Source organism: Phyllostomus hastatus, unplaced genomic scaffold, assembly GCF_019186645.2.
Source record: "Phyllostomus hastatus isolate PE091 unplaced genomic scaffold, TTU_PhHast_1.1 phas_contig_402, whole genome shotgun sequence".
In the NCBI taxonomy this organism is placed as follows: Eukaryota; Metazoa; Chordata; class Mammalia; order Chiroptera; family Phyllostomidae; genus Phyllostomus; species Phyllostomus hastatus.
The window spans coordinates 2341124-2366195 of NW_025333873.1; the positions used below are offsets into that span (position 1 = coordinate 2341124).

General features: G+C 57.6%; 1 protein-coding gene across 1 annotated transcript; it reads right to left on the minus strand.

Annotated features, from left to right (window-relative positions):
- Positions 1-1733: 1733 nt before the first annotated feature.
- Positions 1734-24655, minus strand: FOSL2 (FOS like 2, AP-1 transcription factor subunit). Its single transcript, XM_045844345.1, has 4 exons — positions 23708-24655; positions 13534-13785; positions 8669-8776; positions 1734-6332 (listed from the first exon to the last, which is right to left on the minus strand). The coding sequence occupies exons 1-4, from the start codon at positions 23807-23809 to the stop codon at positions 5811-5813; spliced, it is 984 nt and encodes a 327-aa protein (XP_045700301.1). The 5' UTR covers positions 23810-24655; the 3' UTR covers positions 1734-5810.
- Positions 24656-25072: the final 417 nt, after the last annotated feature.

The window sequence follows — 25072 nt, forward strand, 5'->3', positions numbered from 1 at the left end:
GAGGCCGGGGCGAACACCACCGGCACCTGCCTCCCGCACACTCACACCATGGGGAGGCAGGGGGGGCGCTTAGCGCGGGCACCCCTGAGGCACGCCAGACTCCTTCTGTGTTGTCTCTCAGGCAGAAGAGCGGGCCCGGGCTGAGACTTCTGAGCGCCCCGTCCCCCCGTGCTGCAGGCCCTCTCAAAAGGGAAAGGAGGAGATATTGTAATCCTCCCAAGGTGGGTGCTTCTGATGCCATTGTTACCCTCCCCCATACAGACGAGGAAACTGAGGCACAGAGAGGTTAAATGGCTTTCTCCCAACCTCGGCAGCCAGTGAGCAGCGGGGAAAGCCTAGCAGTCAGGGCCCCTGACTCACGGCCCAGTGCTCGAGTCCTCGGGTCCCCCGCAGGATGCGGCCTGGATGCCGAGCCCACTGAGCCTGTGCGAACAGATCTGGAGCAGGTGGTGTCAGGCCGGGGGCTAATTCTCAGCCAGCTGCCGAGCACGAACGAGCATTAACTAATGGCAGGTGTGCCTCCCTACCACGTACACTACAAGGCAAGCGCACTCAGAACAACATCCCGTGTACCCCGGGCTCCCTGGTTGACAGGGCTGCCTGGTGCTTCTGCGCATTCCACACCCAACAACCTGTGTTTACCCAGAAAGGAAAGCTGGGGATGTGATTCTTCTACTTATTTGCACGCCTTCTTCATTTTCGGGGTTCTTTCCTAGGCACACTCTCCTTTGTCTACCTGGACCATCTGAGCGATACTTTATTGGTTCTTTGAAGATTCTTGGGTTTCCAGAGACAACTTGTTCAAACGAAATACCCCCAGGAAGGGATAGCACCTTGAACTTTCATTGGCTCACAGGTTGGTGGTAGTTGGCAGCTGGCTGAGAAGCAGGCCCTGAGAGGGAGGGGACAGGACTGGGAGGAAGAAAGCACGAGAGCGGGTGTGAGAGCCCTAAGCCCCTCCCACGGGCCCAGCTCACGGGTGTTCAGAAAGGGGTGACAACCCACCCTGAACCCTCACCCACCAGAGACACCAACTCTACCCACAAAGCCAAAGGCAGAAAAGACTAGAAGGAGAAGTGACAGGAGAGATGAGAAGAAAAGACGGAATAAACCAACCATAAGAAGCTCTTCAGTCTTAATTCATTTTATTCTACAAAATGCTACTCAATTAAAAGTGGAAAAGCTAACCAAAAAAAAAAAAAAACCTGCAAAAGAAAAACAAGTCTCAATATTTCTTCCATAGCAGCAAGCTTTTTCTAACAAGCTTTCTTTAGTGCAAATCCTGTAGGCTTGTAGTACAGTAAAATGAAACAGGGAACACCGCCAGAGATGCTTCGGAGCAGAGACACTCCTCAGTTTCCGGAACTACACAAAAATTGTTGAGCTCACGGTCCTGCCTGGATAGGCCTGTTCAGGAGCCTTTCCCATGGGACCATTTCACCAATATTTAAAAAAAAAATTAAAAAGAAAAAAGAAAGAAAGAAGATGCTCAGGAAGGTCATTAAATTCCCCATCGGGCTGCAGGAATCCAAGTTGTTCGCCTCTGGGATCTCACAGCAGACTGTACTCCACGGCATTGACTCATCTCAATACAGACGCACAAAGCTTATCACTGTCCACTGTCTACCGAAACACTGTATGTACATGTCCCGCTGCAGAAAGACCCCCGGTACCTACTCTTCATACAAAGGCAACTATTTTCTTCTTCGACACCAAGTAACCACAAACTGAAATAACTAGAATAAACGTTTTAATCAGACAGAGAAAATACGTTTTAAGGAATAGGACAGGATCTTTTGTTTTCTCTTACAATGCAGACTTCTTGGGGACCCCTGTCCCCAGGGGAATGACAATCCATCTTTAAAAACAGAACCTTTTTACACAGTTTATACAGCACAACTCACAAATCATTTTAGGAACGAAAAAGCATCATTAGCCTAAATTTAAAAAAAAAATCAGGAAGAAAAGAGAGGGAGAGAGGAACTGAGTACTTTAATGCTATCTGTTTCTATTCAGGCTTGGTACAACACAAAGATGTAAACATTTAAAATAAATAATAAAATAAACATCAATTTCTTCTCCCCTCCCCTTCCCAGACCCTTCTCAAAATTTGACCCAGCTCCTCCTGAACTGGAAAATTAAAACCCTTTGTTGATGTTCGGCCAGAATACTAGGAGCGTGAGAAGATGTCAAATTAGTGGTGGGATGACTGGGTTTCCTTTTTAAGAGCTGCAGGAGGACACGGGCACACCTGGAAATGTACACGCACACACATGCACGCACACACACACCCCAACCTGTCAATAAATAGTGAGATGCTGGCTTTTAAGATGAATGCCAAAGACTCAACAAGCAGAAAGTAGCAAGACCCCTTTACTTACATTTTTTTAAAAGACAGTTACACACACCACATGTCCTGTTGGTCCACAAATTCCACAAGGACTTGGGGTACCCCCCTATCCCCGACCATCGGAGGAGGGCGAAGGAGGACATCACGGGGTAGAAGAAGAGAAGAAATCTGGAGGTGGAAGGATATTGTAGGGGGTGGCTCTTGGAGAACCAGCCTCAGACTGAAGACAATCTTGCCTTGGATTTTTGAAGACAGACCTTCTCACCTCCAAGTTTTTGTTTATCCACGTTTGGGGGACCTTTAATAAGGGATGCCCTCATCCCTTACTCTCATCCTAAAGAGGGTATAATAAAAGTGCCTAACACAGTGCCTGGCACATGGTAGGTGCTTATTCCTTTCCTTCTTAAAGGGGCCACATAATATCTGATCAGGAAGGAAATCAACCTGAAAGTTACATGGTGAGATTGCAAGGAGCACTGCTGGTCCGTCAAGGACAGGGCAGAGAAGTCCCAATGCGCATGGAGTCGAGCCCACCCTTGCACTTGGAGCCACGCGGGAGCAGAGAGGAAGCGCCTTCCCCCAAAGCCTGAGGGAAGGAAGCAGCAGCCTGTGATGGCGCTTGGCTGTGAGATGCCTGTGCGACGGGCCACAGTGGACACACCTGGCCTTTTACACAGGCGGAACAATTTCTTTCTTTCCGAGAACCTCCCCAGTGAGTTCTCTGCTCAGAGCTGGCTCCAGCAATTTCCTAAGCTTCACCTGGGACGCCCCCTCCCCTGCTTCCTGTGTCGGCAGCTGTCCTCCTCCCCCCGCCGGGGAGAGGTCTGCTCCCCGAGAGGCCAGCCAGGTGGCCAAGACTGTATTTCACACTAGCCTGTCAAGGAGTGCCTGCCCTGTGCTGTCCCAGAGCTGCCCGCAGCCCAGCTGGAGTCCACCCCAGCTGCCTCACGGCTGGGGACACAGGGGAAGCACAGCGGTTCCCAGCCAAGTGCAAAGCCCCCCGCAGCAGCTGCTCCCTTAGCTGGAGCCACGGAGGGAGCAGCAGCAGGCCTGGAGATTCTAGAGCAAGGGCTGGGGGTGTGCACACGAACTCCGAGAACGAGCCAGAGGAAGGAACTAAGGACGTGCCCGCAACTTGGGTGTAACAGTCGGCCTTCCCCAAATAACCTCCTACCACCTCCTAGGACAGAGCTGGAGGGTCCCGGACGGGACCACTGCTGGGAGGCCCCTAAAGGCCTCTGAGGTGGCTGGGGTGTTGCCTTCAGCTGGTCCCAAAGCCAACACGGCCCTAAGCCCGAACCAAAGCCAAACTCCGTCTCCGGAAATGACCAGCCCGGCCCCACGTCTCAGACTGTGCCCTGCCTTGGGGTCAGTGCCGTGCCAACGAGGGCAGAAATGAAACACCAGGAAGCAGCTTCACTTAAGGTACATATATATATATGCAAGTAGTTCCCACTTGGCCGCCAACACCGCTTGAGATGATTGAGCTCTTCGGAGCTGAGAGCACCCCGGCTTTCTCTGCCCGTCTCCTGCCACTCCTGGCGGACTTCTGCCGCTCGGACTAACCTGAAGCCGGAAACCCAGCCGCCCGCTCTCATCAGGCACACCTCTCCCAGAGCCGCTGGAGAACCGGGACGGCGGCATCACAGCCGAGGAATGTAGGAAATGACATTGGAAAAGTACTTTTGGGCAAAACCCCTTTTTTTCTTCGAATCGCCTCTCCTTCCACACGTCACTTCCCGTCGCAGCGGCTGTGTGCTTTAAGCACAGGCCTTCGCCCCCCGTGTGTCTAGTGCGTGGGGCGGAGCACTGGGCACCGGTCAGGGACCGGCGCAGGGGCCTGGGTGTGCAAAGAACGGGTGAGCGTGAAGCAGCCGCTGCCCTCTCCCCCAGCCCCCACTGGGTTCGACTTAAATAACAGCTACAGAGTTTTCAATTATCATACACCAGTCTCCAGAGCCGAACCCCAACAGCGAGGCCTCCCTCAGAGCGCTCGCCCGGTGCGGGCGACTCTGGGGGATCGGAGGAGCTGGGCCTGGGGAGAGAAAGGCTCACGGGGGTGACGGGCAGGGACCGTGTGCTGAGCTGTGCGGAGTTCTGCTCTTTGGGGCCAGGAGAAGCCCTTCCCCACCCTCCACCTGTGGGCAGGGGCAGCCGGAGACATCACATCTCAGCCCCCATTTCGGCAGCCCCAGGAACGGTGCATAAGCCGCCAGTCCCAGCAACAGCCCCAGGCCAGCTGTGGGGCCCGCAGAGCATGCTGGGCCGAGGAGGTTGGGGAGTGTAAAGAGAAAGCATCCACCGGTTGGCAACAGGCGCTTCAGAAAGGTGCGCAGCCAGGAAAAGGCAAGCCAGGTACCAGGGCTGGTGAGAGGTGAATCCCACTCCACAGGCCTCCCCCCTCCCTCCTCTGCCTTCCCTTCCACAGCAAAGGTGCCTCAGAAGCTTGGGGAGGGGCCATCTGGCAGCAACCCGGGGAGGGTCCAGGCCCACGCTCATTAAATCTGTGGGTGGCGTCACCCTGAGAGCCAGGGTGGGGAGGGCGGAGCCGGCAGGGCCGTGGAGTGCTGTGTGGCTCTTAGGGAGGGACACCTCCCTGGTCTGGAGAGAAGGGTCCGGGGCAGAATGGCGAGGCAGTAATTACAGGAGTCGTCCTGCTCAGGACTCCGGTGAAGGGAAGCCGGCTCGAACATCGTGCGGCTTGTTGGCACTATTCCTGGCCTGTTAATTAGGTGTTTGGCAGACGCGACCTGCGCCCCGGCTGTCTCACTCACACCCCGTCTTCTGGCCAAGCTGCTCCTCCAGGAGCTGTCTCCAAGGACGGGGAGGAAAGGTCCTGTCTCTGCACCTCCCAGCACTGGCCAGGTCTCCTGGACAGCTCTGGCGGGGAGCCCCGCTGCTGCCCCCAGAGGTGGGGGGGAGCAAGTGGTGCCAGGAGGGGGAAGGTTCTGTATTGCACGTTGACTGTCCCCTCCTGGGCACGTCGGCCCCAGCAAAGGGGCCACCGGCTGTCCCATCTCCAGAAATGGAGTTTCCATGTTCAGACCACCCAGATGAAATGTCATGGCAAATTTCATAAAAACCGAGAGGAAGTGAAATTGACACTGGGGGATGGAAGGGGCAGTTGGAGGGAAGGTGAAATCAAAGGCACCGCTCATGCTCGGTGGGGCGGGGAGGGACGCCATCACTCCAGAGACGTTTCGTGACAGAGGGACAGGAACGGTCCGCACCGGCTTCAGGCTCTTCAGGAGCCAGGGATGCCCAAGTCCACTACGCTGAGTTCTCCAAGGTTTTCAAGAAACAGGATTCGCTTTGCAAGACGAACGAGGGAGGAGGTTTCATGACTTCAAGAGATCACCCCGGCCCTCCAGTGCTTCACTGCCAAATCCCACCTGGGTCTCCCCAGAGCCAGCGGCTCTCTGGCAGAATCCCTTGGTGCCCTCGCAGCCCTGGAGCGGGGCTACAGAGCCAGCAGGGTCGGGGAGTTCAAGGAGTCTGATGACTGGTCCCCGCTGCTACTGCTTCTGCGGTGGGCCTTGGAGCAGGACTCGGAGGGTGACGCCGGCGACTCCTGCTCCAGGACGCTGGGGTAGGTGAAGACGAGGTTCGAGGTTCCCGGAGTGATGGCCGGCGTGGAGGTCACCACGATGGGGGTGTGCAGGGGCTCCTCACCATAGAAGCTCCCCGCGATGCTGATGGGCTTGATGACGGAGCGCTGGGCCTTGTCCAGCCCCGCCGAGGAGGGTGAGGGGCTGTCCTCTTCCAGGGGCTCCTGTTTCACCACCACGGCGCCCACGCCCACGCCGCCCCCACTGCGCAGGGGCTGAAGCCCCGGGGCAGGGGGCGATCGGCGCTCCTCAGGGCTGATCTTGCACACGGGCCCGTGGGCCACCAGCATGAACTCCAGCTTCTCCTTCTCCTTCTGCAGCTCGGCGATCTCCTTCTGCAGGCCTGACTTCTCCTCCTCCAGTTCCTCCGTCTCCTACAGGAGAAAGAGAGGCACGTAAGGGACAGAGACCTGCCAGGGACCCGCTTGGAGGGGGTGGTGGCATTCAAATCCGCGCAGAAAGGGAAATTCAGCAATGTCTTCAGAGCACCGATGGTGAACGTGGCCAGCTCAGAGCCGGCCACAGACCCCACAGGCTGTGAGTCATCTGGAGGCTCCCGATTCCTCTGACACACGAAGCTCCAGACTAAGACAGGAGCAGGGTGGCCGGGAGGAAAGGTGAGGTGACCACTGTGGCGGTCCCAGCCAAGCCGGGCACCGTGATAAGCACTTCCCGGGCCTTATCTCAGTCGATCCTCCAGCAGTGTTTTGAAGCGGGTATTATCACCCACCCATTTTGCAGATAAGGAGACAGGTTCGGGGAAGTGTAGTCACTTGCCCGAAGTCACAGAGCCAACAGGTGGGTGGCCTGCTGACCTCAGACCTGACCTCGGTGACCTGACTCCGGGGCCTGGTTGGACGCACACCCTGAACTCCGGGCTGCGCGGCAGCGGGGACGGCCTAGACGCGCGAGCCCGCGACACCGCCTGGCCTGTGGGAAGGGCCCGGCCAGCCCTGGCCGGACCGTCGCGGCCCCTCTTCCCTTCTGCACTCTGAGCTCAGCGGCACGTGTTCGGACTCAGAGAGCCCCGCAGAGCGTTCAGCCCGGCCCCTGGGCCTGACAGCCGAGGAGCCCGGCGGCCCGAGCAAGCCTGTGCAGACGGCAGGCCCGACGCTGAGACCTCCGCTCTGGCTTTCGTGCAAAGCCGGAGAGGCAGCGCGTGCCCGTGGAGGGGCGGTCACGGAAGGCGAGAAGGTGTGTGTCACCGGCCTCCTCCTCCTCCCCACTTTTCCCCTAACACAGGTTCCCGCTCAGGCACGAGCCGCTGCGGGGCCAGAGCTGCACGACTCGGAGTGCAGCCTATTCCGGAGTGAAAAAAAGTTTCCATCCATCTCAAGGGCGATGAGCGTCATGAGCTCATGAGAGGTTTCCTGTGGAGGATGTGGCTCAGGGGCCTGCGTGGCTGGGCTGGGGGCGGGGAGCGGGGGAGTAGGGTGTGAGGCCTCGTGGGGAGGGCGGGGAGGGAGGCAGGGGCGGGCTACTCTGGGGCTGGTGGTAAGGAGCGCCCAGGGCAGACCCAGAGGGCCTGGCCCCCTGAAAGGCTGGTGGTGAAGCGGACTCTCCTGGGGCAGTCTCGCCGTGGAGGGCCAACCGTGAGTGGATCCGCCCCACCCGGCAGTGGAGAACTCCCACTCCCCCCCACCCCCACCTGTAGCCAGCACCCCCACGGGACACTAGAGCAGGCAGTGCAGAATTCACGCAGCACACCTGCGAGACCCAAGCACAAGGGCTCCAGGCTGGACAAAAGGAAACCAAAGCAGGGAAACGGTGCCCGAGAGAATTAAATGAGTAAAATGATGGGATGTGCCGGGCAGTTTGTGATTTCAAAAGCCTCACGCTGGCTGCTCACTGTCAGGACCACCGACACAGTCTCCCTCGCCTCCTCCTTTGAGGCCACTCCACCCAGGGGAGCCAGTCCTAGCTCCGGGCTTCCCCCGCTCGCCGGACAGCCCATCCCGTAGAGCTAGGCTCTGGCGGGAGCTCCGTGGCGTGGGTCGGCTCAGGCTCTCGGGCAGAGGCATGGGCCCCCAGGTGCGGGCAATTAGGCAGCAGGGAAGAGTGACTCACAAGAACAGAATGAGGTACCAAGGCCACAGCTTTGGGCTCACAGCAGAAGCAGAGAACCCTCCTGCCGAAGAAAGCTCTGAGAAAACCCCAAGAGAGTACCTGCGGGCTGACATGTGGCCCATCGCCATGAGACCATCGGGCATCAGGTCCCCTCAGAGATGAAGAACCCCAGAGAGCAGGCCCTGCCCTGCCTACACCAGGTCCCTGGAGCTGGGCCGGGCCACTCCTGCCGGCGGCAGGCAGGGGGGTGGCTGCAACCTTGGGAAGCAGCCCCAGAGGGCAGGTCTCGGCCTGCCTCGGCTCTCGGGCCTGCCACTGCCAGCACTGCCTGCCACCCCTCCCCGGGGCCCCAGTGTCTCTGAGAGCAGGGGCAGCCCAGGCACTGAGGGAACAGGGCGCTGGGCCCCGCGAGGTTGTCCAGCCCTCCTCTAGGGGCGCAGCTGGGGCCCAAGGCCAGCTCCCTCTGTCCCCTTTCCTTTAATCAGGCCAATGCCGCCCCCCGTGCTCAAGGGCAGGCACATGTATCTCCGCTGCCCCGGCGGCAGGCCACCAGTGGGCGAGGGGAAGGTGGACGGGCCAGGAGCCCTGGGGCTCTCGCTCGGGCCCACCCAGAAGTGCCCCCGCCCCGCGCAGAGCTCCTCACCGCCTGCAGCTTCTCCGTCAGCTCCCGGCGTCGGTTCCGGCACTTGGCCGCAGCCAGCTTGTTCCTCTCCCTGCGGATCCGGCGCTTCTCCTCCTCTTCGGGGGACAGCTAGAGGCCAGGGCAGAGGACCACGAGGAGGTTCAGTAAATGCTTCGCCAGCTTTTTGTGTTTTCGACTGCATTTAAAGTGGGGCAGGAAGCCCTTCTGGGACTGGGGAAGGGAGGGAGGGAGGGAGGAAGGCAGGAGGAGCGTGGCCAGGCTCCGAGGGCCCTGCATAAGCAGCTCGCTGCTGTCTGCCCACCTGGGCGGACACGCGGCCGATCCCGCCCCGGCCCGAAGGGAGAACAGGGCAGCAATGGGTGAGGGACGCACCGGCCCGGGCATCACGGCTTCGGCATTCGTCATGTCAGCCCCGAGTCCCCTCATGCCAGCCGGGCCGGGCTCCACCCTCTAAAGCAGCTTCGTCCAAACCGGGGCTAATGACTCCTCCCCATCACTCGGCCAGCTGGGCAAGCCTCATTATCCCCATTTGGATAAGGAGCTGGGCCCAGAGGAAGAACCACCCGGGGTGGGGGAGGGGCGTTCTGTTGCCAGAGGGAGGGTCAAGGATGCCACCCAACTCCCGACTTCCCCTGCCAGCCCTGCAGTGCCAGCCGCTCACGGGCCAAGCCCAGGACCCGGCAGTGTCCCAGCACAGTGCTAGGCCGGGCAGGACGGGCAAGAGGAGGAAGAGCCCTCAGCCCTCGGGCCTGGTCACTGCTGCTGCCCACCACATCCGCTCATTCAGCACACTAGCACCTTCTCCGTGCCAGGCACGGTCTGCAGGGTTCGAGATTTATCAGGGAAGGGAATGAACAAAAGTCCCCTGCGGAGCTTACAATCCAGCTTCTTACAACGAGGCTGTTAGGGGCCCGGGACTCATGCCACAGGGCAAGAACTCGGCCCTGCTGAGCCGTGCTGACGCTCGGTTTACGTAGCCCTTCCAGGGCTCTGACCCACTGCCCCTCGCAGGCAGAGGCGACACAGGAGTTGGCTGTGGGCCATGGCAGAAAGCAACTCAGAAGGAAAGACCATCCCATCCAGCTACCAGACACCAGAGGCATAGCCAGGTGCCAAGTTGGTGGGGGCTTGGGAGGTTCTGAGGGGGTAAGGCCTGGGTCCTACACTCTAGGGGTGCCTGGGCACGAAAGCCAAAGCCACTCCTGGAGGTGACCAAAGAAGCTGTCCCACTGAGGGATGCTCCTGGCCGCCCTGTGCCCCCCCACGTGCCGCCCCACGTGCTCAAGGGAGCCGCTCCCCTAGTGGGGCCCACGTCAGTGTCCCCGGGACTGCTGCTGCGGTGTCCCGAACAGCAAAGCATGACACAGCCTCAGAGAGGACAAGCCCACCCGAGGTTGCCCCGCGGCCCCACAGGCCAGAGCCCTGCATCCACAACCCGAGAACCCTGGCGTGAAAATGTGCCGGCCGTCCACCAACCGCTCAGACACGAGGTCTCTCCGAGGCCCCCTGAGCACGCACAAGCTCACCCACCTCCCTGACTTTCAGGTCCTGCCCCAGTGGGCAAGGAGCGGGGGCAGGAGGGGGTGGGTGGAGGGAGGCTGGAAGCCGGGCAGGCTGGGGAGACCCCCTGGGCTTCCTGGTGGTCAGGTCCCTGCCCCCCAGGGCTCAGTGGGGCCGTGCGCCCACCCCTCTGTGCCAGCCCCAGGGACCTCCTTCACTCCCTGGACATCCTGACTAGGACCTCTCACCTCCGCCACCGCCGCCACCTCACCGGGAGGAAGAACCAGGCCCAGCTCCCCTCTCTCACCAGCCTCTCCCTCACTGTGGTGCTCATGCCCTGCAGTGGCCTCCAGCTAGGATGCACCGAGCAGTCCAGCAGGTGACACCCCTGTGTGCCCTCAGCCCCTTCCCAAGACCTGATCCCGCAGTCCAGTCCTGGCTCCACTCCCGTCCTCCAGTCCTGACCCTGTACCAGCCTCTGGGACCCTCTGCTTCCCCTGGGGAGCCCGAGGCTCTGCGTTCTCCCCTCTGAGAGCTATCGGGCCGGCATTTCTGTGTGGCCCCGAACAAACCACCAAACCTTTCCGGCCTCAGGTTTCCCGATTATAAAATGGGACCAACAGGATCTGCCCTGCCTTCCGCAAAACGTGGCAATCAAATGAGGTGCAGTGTGACAGCCCTCTCAACCTGAAAGTGCCAGAATGAAGAGGCAAGTCAGAGGTCTCCTCTCTGGTGCTTTGTCTGAGTCCCGACAGAGCCCAAGTGGACTGGAGACCCAGAGTCCACAGACCAGGACACCCTGTGCTGTGCGGGGCTCGTCTGCCTGGCTGACGTCATGAGGCCTCTCGGCCAAGGCCCTGAGTACTTGCTGCTCCTAAACCGGAGCCCCGCAGAGTTACCAAGAAGGTCTGAAGGCCCTGCTGCTGTCCTGGGCTCAGGCCTCCCCCGCAGGCCCAGCCAACCCCTCACTCCCACTGACAGAAGGCTGGCCATAGTCCACTCTGGCCTCCCTGTCCCCTTGGCTGCCTCTGGACTGGTTCTGGCCTCCCGATTGGCCCAGAAGTCTCTTGCCTATCTGGTGAGGTCTGGGGCAATTCATGAGAGCTGTCAGCATAGGAAGTGTTCCGGGGTGGTGACATCAACATGGTTACGGCTTGAATGTGTCAGCACCACCATGTACCCACCCACAAGCCACACACACCCTCCCCTCCCTGCCACAGGCCTCAGACGGAGGCTTGGGGCAGGCCCTGGAGGAGGGCAGCAAGGCACTTGGCTGGCTCCTGGCACCGGCCCCTCCCCCTGGGCGCAGGTCAAGAAGGCAGCAGTAAGTTTCAGGGAAGAGACCCCAGGGCTAGGAACCAAAGGGCCCGTCCAGGGTGCTCCCCTACTGCCCAGGCTTCCTCCAAGCTGCCGGATGACGGTCTGAACTCTTAATTGACAATGACGCAAAATAAAAATGCTCCTGGCTCTCTCTCTCCCTCTCAAAAAAAGGAAGGAAATTTTCCAGACAGATTGTCTTTGGGCACGCCTAGATGGTGCAGTGGGAAAACCACAGGGCTGGAGGTCAAAGGAGGTGGACTCCAGCCCTGGCTCTGCTGCTAACTCACTGTGTGACCCTGGCCAGGGCCCTGCCCCTTTCTGGGCCTCAGTTTCCTCATCTGTGAAATGGGTACGGGGGGGGGATTTTTTTTTTTTTTTAAAAAGCTGGTCTCCAAAATCCCTTCTAGCTATAAACTGAATTTGGTGTGAGCGAGGCCCAGAAAAGAATGAAGAGGGTTCGGCACATCTTGCTTTGCTGTCCTGCTAGCCCCGAAGTGCCCCTCTCCCGAGCCTGGCGGTCCCCCAGCAGCTGCGTACACACGAGGGAGAATCCTGCTCGTGAGAGACTGCAAAGCTGGGCACACGGCTCCCCGAAGGAAGCACATTTATAAAGGACATTAAGATCACTGCTACTGCGACAGTTACTACCGCAGTCACGGCAAGCCACAGCGGGGGAGTATGGGCCGCTTGCCCCAGCGGCAGAAGCCCAGAGCAACTGCGAGCTGCATCCACCACAGCGTCGGTTACACACGGCTCCCCGTGTCGCCCTGCATGGGCCCTGCTGTCGGCAGAACAAACCGACAGGTGGTGGGGACGAGACCCAGCTCTGTCCTCAGTTCCTTGGAGAGCAATCCTTGCCATTCTCAGTATCCTGGGGAGGACTGGCACTGGACCCACACTTGGCCCTGGGGTCCACGCATACAGGCCCTTGACCTGGAATGCTGCAGAGCTGAGGCTCCCGGAGCGGAGGGACTCCAATGCTGTGGCCGGGGGTCCCCAGGCTAACACTTCGTTTGAAAAACAGATTCCACCGCTAAAGCATCTTCCCTTCCCTGGGCTCGCAGTGGCAGGGCGCTGCAGGAAGAACACCACACAGGGGGTCCTGAGGCCTGGGCTCTAGTCCTGAAGGGGGACAGGTGGGGGCACTCTGACAGCCCCTTCCCTCCTTTCTCGATGCCAAGGGCTCTGTCTGGAGCCAGCAGGCCTGACGCTGCCCTAGCTCACTGTCGATGCAGACAGTGCGCCTTCCGAGAGCTGCGTGGGTGCTGCCCTGAGAGCACAAGCCCCACCGTCTTCCGGCATTTCTCCCGCCAGGCTGACTCCTCCCAGCCAAGCCCCTTGAGGAACACAGGGCTGATGTCTGACCTCCCACCCTTACCCCCGGTCAGCAAAAGCAGCTGAGCATGCTCCAAGGACCCCAGTCATGGCACTGCTGGCACACACATCCAGGCATGTGGCGCAGGCCCCTCTCGGAGCTGCAGGCCTGGGGCACCGAGGCGGAATGTAGAAAGCTGTGGGCCGAGCCGGCCTAGAGCGTGACCCTTTGTCTGCTAGGTGGCTTGTCTGCCCCAGATATTGGAAGACAGTTAAGGGCTCACAGGCTCCTGGCCAAGGTTTGTTGGCTGCTTGTCCAGTGGCCACCCTGCCAAGGGTCAGAGAAGGACACTGCTGTAGGCAGGTCCTAACGGTCCTTCCGCCTGCTGACCCCTCACCACTTACTCTGTGCTTTCCCACGTCTGATCGCATTCGAGTGGCAACAAGCCTTGGCTGGCAGGGACCGCAGTCCCTAGTCTGCAGCCGAGGAAACTGAGGCTCAGAGACTCTAAAGGACACGGGTGAGACGACAGACCCCGACCCAACCCTCAGATTTCCAGCTGTGCCTCCAACGATGAGAGTCATAGGCTCCTGGCCCCTAGTTCCCTCCTCTTCCCAGTGACCCCAGACCACCATCGACCCTGTTCCCCACCAGTCTGCAGAAAACACACTGTGTCACGAGGCCCTAAAAGCCACCGATGTGGCTTTTTTATGCCGATCTAAGCTGTTACCTGCTCATCTCTCCTCCTGCGACCCACGGTGGTGCCGATGGTCTTGATCACGCCGGGTCTGGGGAGGGCCATGTGCCCAGGGACGGAGGCCAGGCCCGGCAGGGAGCTGTAGGGGTGCGAGCGCGAGTACGGGTTGGACATGGAGGTGATCACCGTGGGCTGCACCATCCACTGCAGGTCCTGGCTGGTCGTGATGGCGTTGATGGTGGGGATGAAGGCACTGCCTGAGCCAGGCATATCTACCCGGAATTTCTGAAAGGAGGAGGAAAACCGGATTGAGCCAAGAAATACTGCATAGAACCGGACAAGCAGAGACGGGAGGCAAAACCCAGTAGAAAGCAGGGTCGGTGCCTGGGGGACCAAGGTCAGGACGCTGGTGGTCTTCCCTGGACGAGTCCTGCACCTCCAAGAATCAGGGGAATCTTAACTGTACTCCTGGGGCCCCATGTCAGACTGGCTTCATGCATGAAGGCCTAGCGGCTCTGTCCCTAGGTGGCTCAGTGAGAACACGATCCTATCCCAAGTGACTTCCAGGCCAGATGTGGTCCCTGGCCGCTGACACTCAGCAGGGCTACTCTGCATCCCTCCAGGCCAGCTGTGTCCACACCTGCAGAGCCGCAGGCCTCCCGCCTGAGCCTCCTGAGCCCCCAAGTCACCTGCCGGTTATTCTCTAGGGCACACCCGCTCAGGACCCCTTGAGGAAACGTGCACACCAACAGCTCTGGAGCAGCAGAGGTCATCGGGAAGCTCAGGGGGCCTGCTTTTGTTACTTTTCACACAGGATCAGAATGGGGCGGTGACCCAGTCACGGTGAGATCAGGTCCATGAAACGGTGTCCTCCAGCCCACGAGACTGAAAGGTGGTGGCATTTGCTGCCAGACTTCCCCTTGCTGCCCTTGACCTCCTCCTTGCCCTTTGCCCCAGTCTTGTTTGGGACCGACATGCTGTGTCTCCACCTGTCCGCACTATCCATCTGCAACCACAGAGGCGCGGTGGGAAACTTCAGTGCTGCTAGCTCAGAGTTCCCCCTCTCCCTGTTCACTTACGCCCAGACCACGCCGCAGGAAGCATTCTATTTCAAATGCAAGATGATGACAGAGTACAAAAGCTAAACTGGGCCATGCTCCTCGGCAGCTGGACTGCAGCGTTCTTCTTCCGGGCAGCTACTAGAAAGTGAGAGGAGGAGGGAGGAAGGAAGGACCCCCAGGCTTTACAGCCTTCAAGGGAAAGCTCCCAGAACGAAAGTCTCAGACTGAGAAGGTTCCTGTTCCCACAGAGTCTGCAAATCCTCTCTTCCCTAATCTGGGGGGTACAATAAAGGCAATAACAACAACTAGCACGTACTGAGCGTTTAGTAAAGGACAGGCGCATGGTAGTGCTTTACCTCGATTACTCACTCATTCTCCCCCACAAATAAGAACTACCGCGCTCTCGCTCTAGAGGCGGGAATTGGGGCGTAAAGAGACGAACTCCTCCCAGGCCGCGCTGCTCATAAGCAGCGGGGTCAGGATCCAAACCCATGTTAGCGCGACTCAGAGGCCCGTGCTCTCACACACGTTGGCGCTCTGCACAAGCTTCTGGAGCATTACCTCCCTCCCCCCCAGAATCGTGCCCCAAGCGCCAGGACCCCGCCCCCCGACGGAGCGTCAGAGCGTCCCTGTCACCCAGCAGGCCCCACAGGCCGCTGTGACCCCAGATGAAATCCCGCCATCGTGTGCCTGGACACTACAGCAACCCCCCATTCCGGCCCAATCCCACCGACGCGGATTAGCAGCACTGGCAGCAGTGGCAGCTGCCACCGCCACTGTCCGTGCCCCTGGAGAGGACAGCTCGGTCCCTGCGGTACAAGCGAAGTGAAGTTTAGAGCACCTCGCAGGATCTGAGGGAGCTGAGAGCCTTCCTCGCTCACTCCCCTCCCAGCTGCCCGGCCTAGTCTGCTCTGCGGGGCGGAATGCAGCTGCCGCGCCTCCCAGAAGGCCTCGGGGCCCCACGCCGAAAGCGTTCGGTGAAGAGTGTGACCCGGCCCAAGGGATTCTGGGATTCCATGAGCGAGTTGCCTGGTGTGAAGGATTCTGGGATCCCGTGAGGACGGCTACCCAGTGCAAGGGGTTCTGGGAATTCTGCGAGGAATGCTACCCTGTACGACACGCTCCGGGATTCTGTGATGCTGCCAGTGCAATGAATTCTGGGATTCCTGGAGGAGAGCTGCCGAGGGCAAGGAATTGTGTCACCTCAGAAAGCATAGACAACTGGGCTTTCAATTGGGAACTGATGGAAAAGAAGGTGTATAAGAGTGTGTGTGTGTGTGTGTGAAGGATTCTACTGGCAAATGATCTTCAAGGAGGAAAAACAGACAATGAAGGCTAGGCTTCACGGAGGCAGAATCCTGAGAACATGCGCAGAAGCACTAAGGCCCAGGCAGCTGTTTGGCTGCTGGGTGGGGGTGGGGGTGGAGGTGCAGGTGGGGGTGGGCGTGGGAGGGCAGTGGGGAGGGGCCGGCAGGGAGTCAGCACTGCACTTGGAATCAAGAGGCCTGGATTCGAGGCCTTGGCAGGTCACTGAGGACTCAGTTTCCCTGCCTGTAAATGGGCATACTAACACCAAACTCACCGCACTGTCCTGAGGATTAAATTAGTAGCTACCTGTAATCACAGGCTATTAAAAAAGCACACTAGTGGTTCTCAGCCCTGGCTGCGCATTAGCACAGTCTGAGGAGCTTCTTAAAAACACCAGTGCTGGAGCCAGCCTCCCCATTAGAGTGCTAAAATAACTGGTTTGGGGTGTGCTTCTGATAAGGTATTTAAAAAAAAAAGAGCCACCTGAGGAGATTTCTACCGTGCAGCCAGGGTTGAGAAATGCTGCTCCCAACAAATGGAAGGCGGCACCGCCGCCGCCGTCACCACGTTATTATGCACCATTGTCACCATGTCTGTGCCCTCTGCGCGGGACGGCTCCAGGCAGGACCCGGCTTCCCACTCCTGGGAGCACCCAGCGCCTTTCCTCCATTTCTCTCCCCAGGTCAGGCTCTGGTTCTGAAGTCGCCTCTGTTGGCTTTCCTTTCGGGAGAGCACCCAAGAAACTCAGTCCTCATTCCGACCAACAAATGAGCTCCTGTTTCAGTCTAGAGAAAGCCAGCCAAACGTGTGAAGCAGAGCTTGGACACTGAGATCCCTTGGGAACGAGTGGGTGACTCCCAGCCCTGCGCAGGGCCCCCCAGGCCCCTCTGTCTGGGATGGCAGGCTGCAGGGGTGTTCCCCGGCCAGCAGCCAGATTCCTTGCAGCAACGGCTTGGTCTAGACAAAACAAGACAGCAATAAAAGCAAGACAGCAGGTAATGACTGCCTCTAAATGTGTGTACAACTTGTTTGAGAGGGAGGTAAAGCCATCTGGATAACACGAGGGCTCTAAATGGCAAGGCAAACAATGTCCCATCCCCAGAGGGGACTGGGGCTCTGATAAAGAGGCCTTTGTCTCCAACAGGAGCCTCTGGGAGACACACACATAAATTTAAGTGAAGGTATTATTCAGAGAGCGACAGACATCGGGGTGAGAGAGGTGAGGCTACGGGTTTGTGGTCCCAGAAGTCAGCCTGGCAGTCCTCTCTGCCAACAGACCCAAGACTCAGTCAAATGTCATGCTGGGGACAAATCATGGCCCTCTGTGAACAGGACAGCACTGAACAGAAGCTAAGATAAGGCTCCCCAGTGGCAGCACCTGTGTGCGCTGGGAGTGCAGGCGGTGGGGTAACCCAGGACCTCGCCTGGCTGGGGCTCTCCAGCCCCCCTGGAAGCTGTACTTCTGGGGACAGGACCAAGGAGGCTGGATGGCTGGGTGGCATTCCCACCTGGCAAAGCCTCCAAATGCTGTATTTAACTGTACCACCCTACCGATTTCTGGGTGGGCAAGAATGCCCATAAAAGGACAAACTGGCCCCCTCTGACCTCTTGGAGGAGAGTGCGGCAAACTTTCGCTGTAAAAGGCCAGATAGTAAATATTTTAGGCTTTGTGGGCTATGCCATCTCTGTCGCCACTACTCAAGACTGCCATTGTGGCGTGAAAGCAGCCACAGACAACATGTAAACAAAGAGGCAGGCCTGGGATCCATTAAACCTCATTTATTAAAAAAAAAAACGTGGGCCATAGCTTGGTGATTCCTATTCTGGAGGATCATCTTCGTCTCCCTTGCTCAGGTTTGGGGAAAAAGAACAAAGGAAGGAAACGCAGAAGCTGAAAATCAGACTGGAGGTATTCCTCGAACCCAAGCAGTCACAGCGGGGAGGGCGCTGTCACTCATCACCTTGAGTCTCCACTGGAATCTGACACTGAGGTCTGAACCCTTACAGGCCTTGTTGTGGGTCTCGGGGCAGCAGAACCTCCGTCGCTCTGTCGCACCCTGTATTTAAGGGCGCCAGGGGCTGCTCAGCAAGTATGCGTGTCCTCCTCCCACTGCTTGCAAGAGGCAGCTCAGAACACAGGGCCCCTGGGCCACCCAACTTCGTCAGATAAGAGAGGGCTCTGCAGCCCAGCTGTTGCTGATTTGGGAAAAGGACCTTTCTAAACTTTACACAAGGGCGCTGGGTTCAGAAATGAGGGTTCTAACCATGGCCCTCCACAGAAGGGTCTCGGAACTAGGGTCCAGGCGCCCACTGCCTGCAGACATGGAGAGGGCAGGCCTCAGCCCAGTGACTCCCAAGCTGGGCAGAAATGAGACGGAAGTGGGGTCGGTATTCTTGGCCTATCCCCCCGGCCAGATGTTTCCCCACCAGACTGATTCCAGAACGAGCCACAGAGCACGCCAGCCACGAACCCCACGCGCGCCACTGCCGTCGCCACAGACGGGCGGGCATGACTGTGCATGCTTGGGCAGGGACTGGGTTCTTCCTCTTAAGAACCACCTCCCCCTCCTTTCTTAAGATTCCCAGCACAGGAAAAGGAAAATTCCAACATCCCAGAAGTCTGGTTCAGGGGAAGAGGAAAGGGTCAGTGCGAATGTTCCCGCATATACCCCAGAATTCCCTGGTGAGGCCCAGTTTGACTCAAACGCTCTATATTTTTACTGAACTTGGGATGTACTCCAAAGTCTTCTATGAGGAATTCAACCATTCTTCACAGACTCAGCCCTGAACATGACTTTGACCTTTCCTTCCTATCTGAGGAAAGCCACCGTGTCACAGTGGAAACGGTTACTAAGAACTTACGGCTTCCCCAAAGTTTACAGCACAAAAACACCGTCTCAGGTAACCCGCCTCCTTTCAACTTCCTCTTTTCTCCCAGTTCACCTGAAAGAACAAGTCCATCCTTTTCTACCTGTTGGCCAGGATGAAGACAATCAGGGGAGAAGGGAAAAAGCAGAAGAAAGCAGCTGATACAGAGTTACTCCCTCCGAGTCCCACTTCCTTCCTCCCAGAGCCACTCCGGCCAGAAACCCCACTCCAGAACACAGGGGGTCCTCTCCATGCCTCCACGGGCCCCTTCTGTCCCCCCACCCGTCCTCAGACGTCCCTTCACTCAATGGCAAGGGCACGCCCTCTCCCCTACAACCACGGCAGGGTGGGCGCGGCCAGGTCACTGCCACGTGCCAGGCGAGACAATGCTGGCCCAGAGAACGCCTGTCCTCCCTCCCCAGCCCAGTGCGTTGAAGGGGGCCAGAGTTACTCGCTGGGTTTTGGAACAGATACACTTGCCTCGATCAGGGCTGGTGCCATCATTTCGAAATGGTGTGGCCACCAAAAGATACTACTGTATGCAGCATGAATGACACGTAGCCTCTAAGTAATGATGCCATTTTTCTTTCTTTCAACAAACAGACCAACAAGTTAGCTTCCTGAATTCTCAAAACCAGTATTTTTTATTGTTTAATGGAGAGGGGAAAAAAACCCTAAGGCATAGATGACAGAGGTGCCTGCTTTGGTGAGCCCTGTCCTGCCGACTGCCCTCCCTGCCCCTGAGACCAACAGGACCCTCGGTCCCACTCCGCCTTGGACCCCGCCGGGCCATCCAGATCAGACGTGGCTCCTTCTATGTCGAATCTCTTGATAATTTCCAAATATCAAACTTACCCTCAAAGGACAAAGATTTGTTAGCAGGAAGGCTTTTTGAAAGAATGTGCCAAAGGCAATTCCACAAGAGGGGTGTTGTAAAACCTTTCTGAATCTGACTAATCCCCTCAGCATTCAAACAAGTATTTAGTCTCAGCAATTATGAAGGGGCAACGGTGATTTGAATGCGTAAGTTCTGGTGTGTTTGTATTAAGATAGACAAGGGAAAAAAAAAACGAAAGAAAAAACGAGGCTCCTAACTCTACACTCACCTTGAAGAACAAGGCAGGCAGAAGTCAGGCCGTGGAAATCCACTCGGGGGGTTGGAAAGGAAAACCCAATGGCCACTCACACAATACATGACTGCTGTTTCACCCCATTCACTTTGATGAAAAAGTGGCGCTGACTTCCACCGTCAAGAATCAGCGGAACAGACAAATTCCTGGGATAATGTTTTGTTTGATCCTAATCTACGACGTCTGTCAGATAAAGGCCAAAAAAAAAAAGGGAAGGGCACCAGACCCTTGAAGTGTACCTTCCACCTTCCCGCCAATTCTGAAGACCACGCCCACCAGGCCAATTCCCAGTCTCCCGGGAACACCAACACACCGAGCCTCGGGAATTTGAAGACACTGCGCCAGCAGCCCGATGAGCAAGACAGACATCAAACCAGGGAAAGGAAAAAAAGCACTCCTCTTCAACCGGGGTTTATTTAGAACAGGGGTGTCCAACCTTTTGGCGTCTCTGGGCCACAGTGGAAGAAGAGTTGTCTTGGGCCACACATCAAACACACAAACACTAATGCAAACAAAAAAAACTCATAATGTTTTAAGTAAATTTATGATTTTGTGTTGGGCTGCATTCACAGCCATCCTGAGCTGCACGCAGACTGTGGGCTGCGGGTTGCACGTCTTTGACTGAGGACAAAAGAAAATCATTTTTTTAAATTGCATCTCAAAGTCAAGCAGTTCCTAGTTAACCGCTGTTAAATATATGCCATTTATTTGTCCTGAACTCAAAAGAAAAAAAAATCCTAAGAATTCCAAAAACTCACCACGTTAAATCTTGGGAGCTGGAAAAATACATTCCCCAGATGGTTCTTCTACCAATGTCCCGTAGGGGGCACTAGAGAGGTACGATTAGGGCTGACTTGGGAATCACAGTCATTTCTGGTAAAAGTTCTTTGATGCGAGGAATGTCCCAGCCTGGTACAGTTGGCAAAAGTTCACTCCGGGAAATTTTGTGTGTGCGTCTGTCTTTTGGGAAGGGTGGCTGGCTGCTAAAGAAGAGGGGGAGTCTGCTATTCCTTGGTTCCAGAAAAGAACTGTGCCCCTTGATTTATTTTCCCAAGTTACCTAAGGAACAGATAAATGGCAGCCTTGGAAAAGTTCTGGGTCTTGTTTTTGTTTTGTTTCTTTCATTAAAAGGGGGCCCAGCTGATGAAAACAAGTTATGAAATGACCTGTGTTTGTGTAACTGGCTGGATTGCGTAATGCCCAGGCCGTGAAACCGTAATAGTCAAGCAGCCAGGCAGGGCCTATATCTGGGAGGTGTTTTCCTAGGAAAGTCAGGAGAGAGAGAGAAAACAACAACGACGAACAAGCCAGGAGGGCGAGGTATGTGCAACCATTACTGACCAAACAAAATCACCAATGACCAGCCTCTGAGATTCAAACTATAACTGGAACAGGAAATATCTCTCATGCTTCGAGTTCCTGCCCAATACAAGAGCAGAGGTTTTAACAAAAAGTTATCGCTCACTCTCCCTCCACCGCCTCTCCCCCCCCACTCCGCACTGGCCCAAGTCACTGGACCTCATGACCATGTTAAGAGCAAGCTTTATGAAGCTCGAGAGGAAAGTTCTGGGTTGAATAAACAGCGGCAAACATCAGCAACAGCAGACCCCACAAACAAAGAGATCAGGAAAAAACAAGAGTCACTTGCCCAAGGAAAAACCAGGGAACAGTGGATTACAGTGATTGGTCCACTGAGACGGCCAGAGAGGAGGAAGGCCCATCTCTAGCTGCCAGCAGTCTCCCAGCAAAGGAAGCTGAGAGAAATAAAGTGACTATAGGTTTTATCTAATGTGGAACAAAGTTACCTTGAGATTGGGTGGGGTCAGAGCACAGACTTGTTAAGTAACAAAAGCCTCTCAGAAAGTCAGTCCTTAGGACCACAGAACAGCTTTGCTCCAAGGCAGAGAGAGGATGGGAACCTCCCACCTCCCCCCAGGAGTGGAGGGGCTGAGAAACGTGTCTGAAGTGGCATTACCTTGCCAATCCCTCCGGTTTGAAGGGCACCTCGCTCAAGCTGCTGGGCCAAGGGGCAGGCGTGTATTCAAGAACCCCATGCACTAGTTATTCCTAATTGCAAAATCCTCATGTGTTACAGCATGCTAGGAATTAGCCAACAGCTGCTTTTTGCTTCGGTAATGAGGCCCCATTACACTCTGCTGGACTGAGTGCTCTTCCTCCTTCCTAGCGCTGGTTTCCTGTCTGATTTTCTTCCAAAACAGGGAATTGCCTCCGCTCACATCCTGGGCTCAAAGCCCCAGTGACACAGATTATTCAATCGGGACGCTGATGTCCGGTCCGACTTCCCAACCAGGCCCCAGGGTCGGACCAAAGCCAGGTGGCAAGACTGTCATATTTCAACGATGACTGCCACAGAGACAGCAGCCAGAGCACCAACGAGAAATCAAAGATCCCTTCCTGATCCGGGAGGGAGGGGGACATTTGGGCATTCGTTGAATTGGGGAGTGAAGGAATGGGTATAAGTGACTCCAACCCCTCGCCTAATGATGTTTGGATTCCGTACAAACCACCACCAGGGCTGAAAAGCAAATAATATCAAACACTTTCAGGACAGGATTTTCAACTCATCGCCCTGCTGCTCATCACTGAGGGTGCACTGACTGCACCCCGCCCCCACCCCGCCCTGCGCGCACACACACACACAGACTAGGCTCTCTACCGAGAGTGCTTAGGGGGACATCCTTAGGGGGACATCAGGGAAGATGACTGGGGGCTCACCAGCCATGGGGAGTCACTGTGATCCCAAAGAGAACTGTTTCCATTTTATTCTCTGGTAAGGTTCATCCGTCCCTGGAGGCTCACCCCAGCCCCTCTTGGCTGGCTGGCTGGCTGGGTTCTGGAGGCTAAGGCCACTGCCTTCCCAGAGACAACTCTTGCTGCAGCCAAACTGGCTGGAGACTCCCCAGAGCCGGACCAGCAGGCTTCAGGTTGTGGCCGCCTTGTTGCGCCAGCTCTCTCACCCATCCGGGGGCACGGGGTGGGGGGCGGCTGCAGGCACCCCACCAGCACCGTTCTGGTGTTCATAGATACACATCACACACAATCCCTCCAGTGCAAACCAGTCTGGCTGCTTTAGAAACAAGTTGTTTTTCTGCGTCTAAACCACCCAGGAGCCCATGCGAGGTCTCTTTCTCCCCACTGCGCTCTGTAGGCGACCTTACCCCAGGTGCCTCCAGACCCTCAAGGCGCCTCTTCTGCGGGCAGGGCAGGCTCCTGCTGTGCCCCTAACAGGAGATGGACCGGCGCGCGGGGCACACTGGCGCCACCGGGAGCCAATCAAAGCTGACCTCCTCCTTTCTGACCTTCGCACCTGATTCCCAGAGCCGGAACCCTCACCCTCACTCCGGATTACTGTACTTGAAGGAGCCAACCATGTTTCCGAGTCCCCAACGTCTTTCGGATGTTAAGATTGGTGGAGAAAGAGAGAGGGTTTTCCCGCGGGAGGAGGGTCCCTGGATATCTGGAGGACGGTGCAAACATTTTTTTTTTTTTTTTGGTCCACCAAGGAAAGAGGGGGAAAGGGGCAAAGGATTCCTGGGAGAGGAGGTAACAGGCTTGGTGCTCCAGTAGCGTGTCTGGATAAGACGGAGTGTGAAAGGAAGCGTTTGTTGGCTTTCCAGCCCACTCCTGGCTCCTGTTGTGAAACCAGAAAAGTAATGGGGACAGGCAGGTAAGACGAAAATCCAGAACTTACAGTGGTGGCCCGTGGAATTTTCTCGCCAAGCCAAGAAAGGGAAAAGAAAGCAAAAGAGGCAGTGACAGCGAGTGGAGGGCAGGGGGGGTCCGCCCGCGCCCCCAGGTGCTCCCGGGGCCCTCACCTACCTGCTGGCCGCCGCCGCCGCTGGAGTAGGACTCGGCGTGCGCAGGAGAGCCGCTGCTGCCCCGGGACGAGGTGTCAAAGTTCCCGGGATAGTCCTGGTACATGATCCGCGGTGGGGGCCCGAGAGGAAACAGGGTGTTTTTCTTTCCCCGCCCTCGCCGCGGCCGCGCACCGGCTGCTGCGCGTTCGCTCTCCGCGGGCGGCGCCTGGGCTCTAGCCTCTGCTCCCGGCTGCTCCCCCACGGCGGCGGGCGCGACAACACACGGGAGCAGTGCCCCCTGAGCGCCGGGCGCTGCACTTCTTTCCTGCTCTACGAGCGCCGCGGGACCGGTCGTCCACCCAGTCCCTCCCTCTAAAAAGTCGGCGCGTCCCTCGGTCCCTCCCCTGCGCGCGCCCTCCCGCCCCCGCGCGCAGCCGGAGTCCAGCCGGGGCTGCGGGCTCAATCAAAAATTGGAAATTAAGAAAGAATGGGAGCCCGGCAAGTCACGCCTGCCAGGTCTGCGGGGCCCCGATTTCGGGCAAGGCAAAGAAAAAAAAGGTGAAAAGAAAGGCTGCCCGCTTGGAGAAACTTCTATTTCCTCCTTTTAGAAAAGGAGCTGAAAATAAACTTCCTGTGGCCGACGCGCTGCCGGAGTTTCGGAGCGGCTCGGACACTTGACTAGGAGGAGAAGGCAGCCTGCGCCTGTCCCGCAACCCGCGGGGTCGAGCTGAGAGAGCTGCAGCCCCGTTCCCTGTGCCGCGGCTCTGGCGCCGGGACCTGCACCCCTTGCCCAGCGCCCGCTCCTGGACGGGCCCGCCTCGCCGGTCCGCGGCTCTCTCTCCCTCTCCCTCTCTCCGCACCGAGCGCCGCTCGCTGGCTCGCTGGTTCGCTCTGAGCCCTCGCGCAGTGCCTGAGATGAGTCACTACAATGGCACGAGTTCAACTCCACACTCTTTATTCTCCTGCTCGGTATCATGTGGATTCTCTCACGTCAACCCCAGACTCCACCTTGAAGGGAGGAGCGCGCGGGGAGGCGGCCCAGGAGGAGGAGGAGGAGGAAGAAGAGGCGCGGGAGGGGGCGGGCGTAGCACTCCACTCCCTGCCCGGGCTCAGGGCCACGCTGACGCTAGCATCACACCCCGCGCGAGGAAGGAAGGTGGTGGCGGGGGTGGGAGCGGCCGGCCAGCGCGGTTTGGGGGAGCCGAGGCAGCCCTGGTCCGCCCCCGCTCACCCCCCGAGCCCAGCGCCCTTGGTCTGTTCCATTGGCGCACGATGCCAAAGATGGTCATTTGCGTTAGAGGACGCGAGTGCGGGTTCCCTGGCTTTCGGGTGACGTGGAGGGAGAGGGATTCCCTCGCCGGCTCTTGTGCGCGCCTCTGGCCCCCTT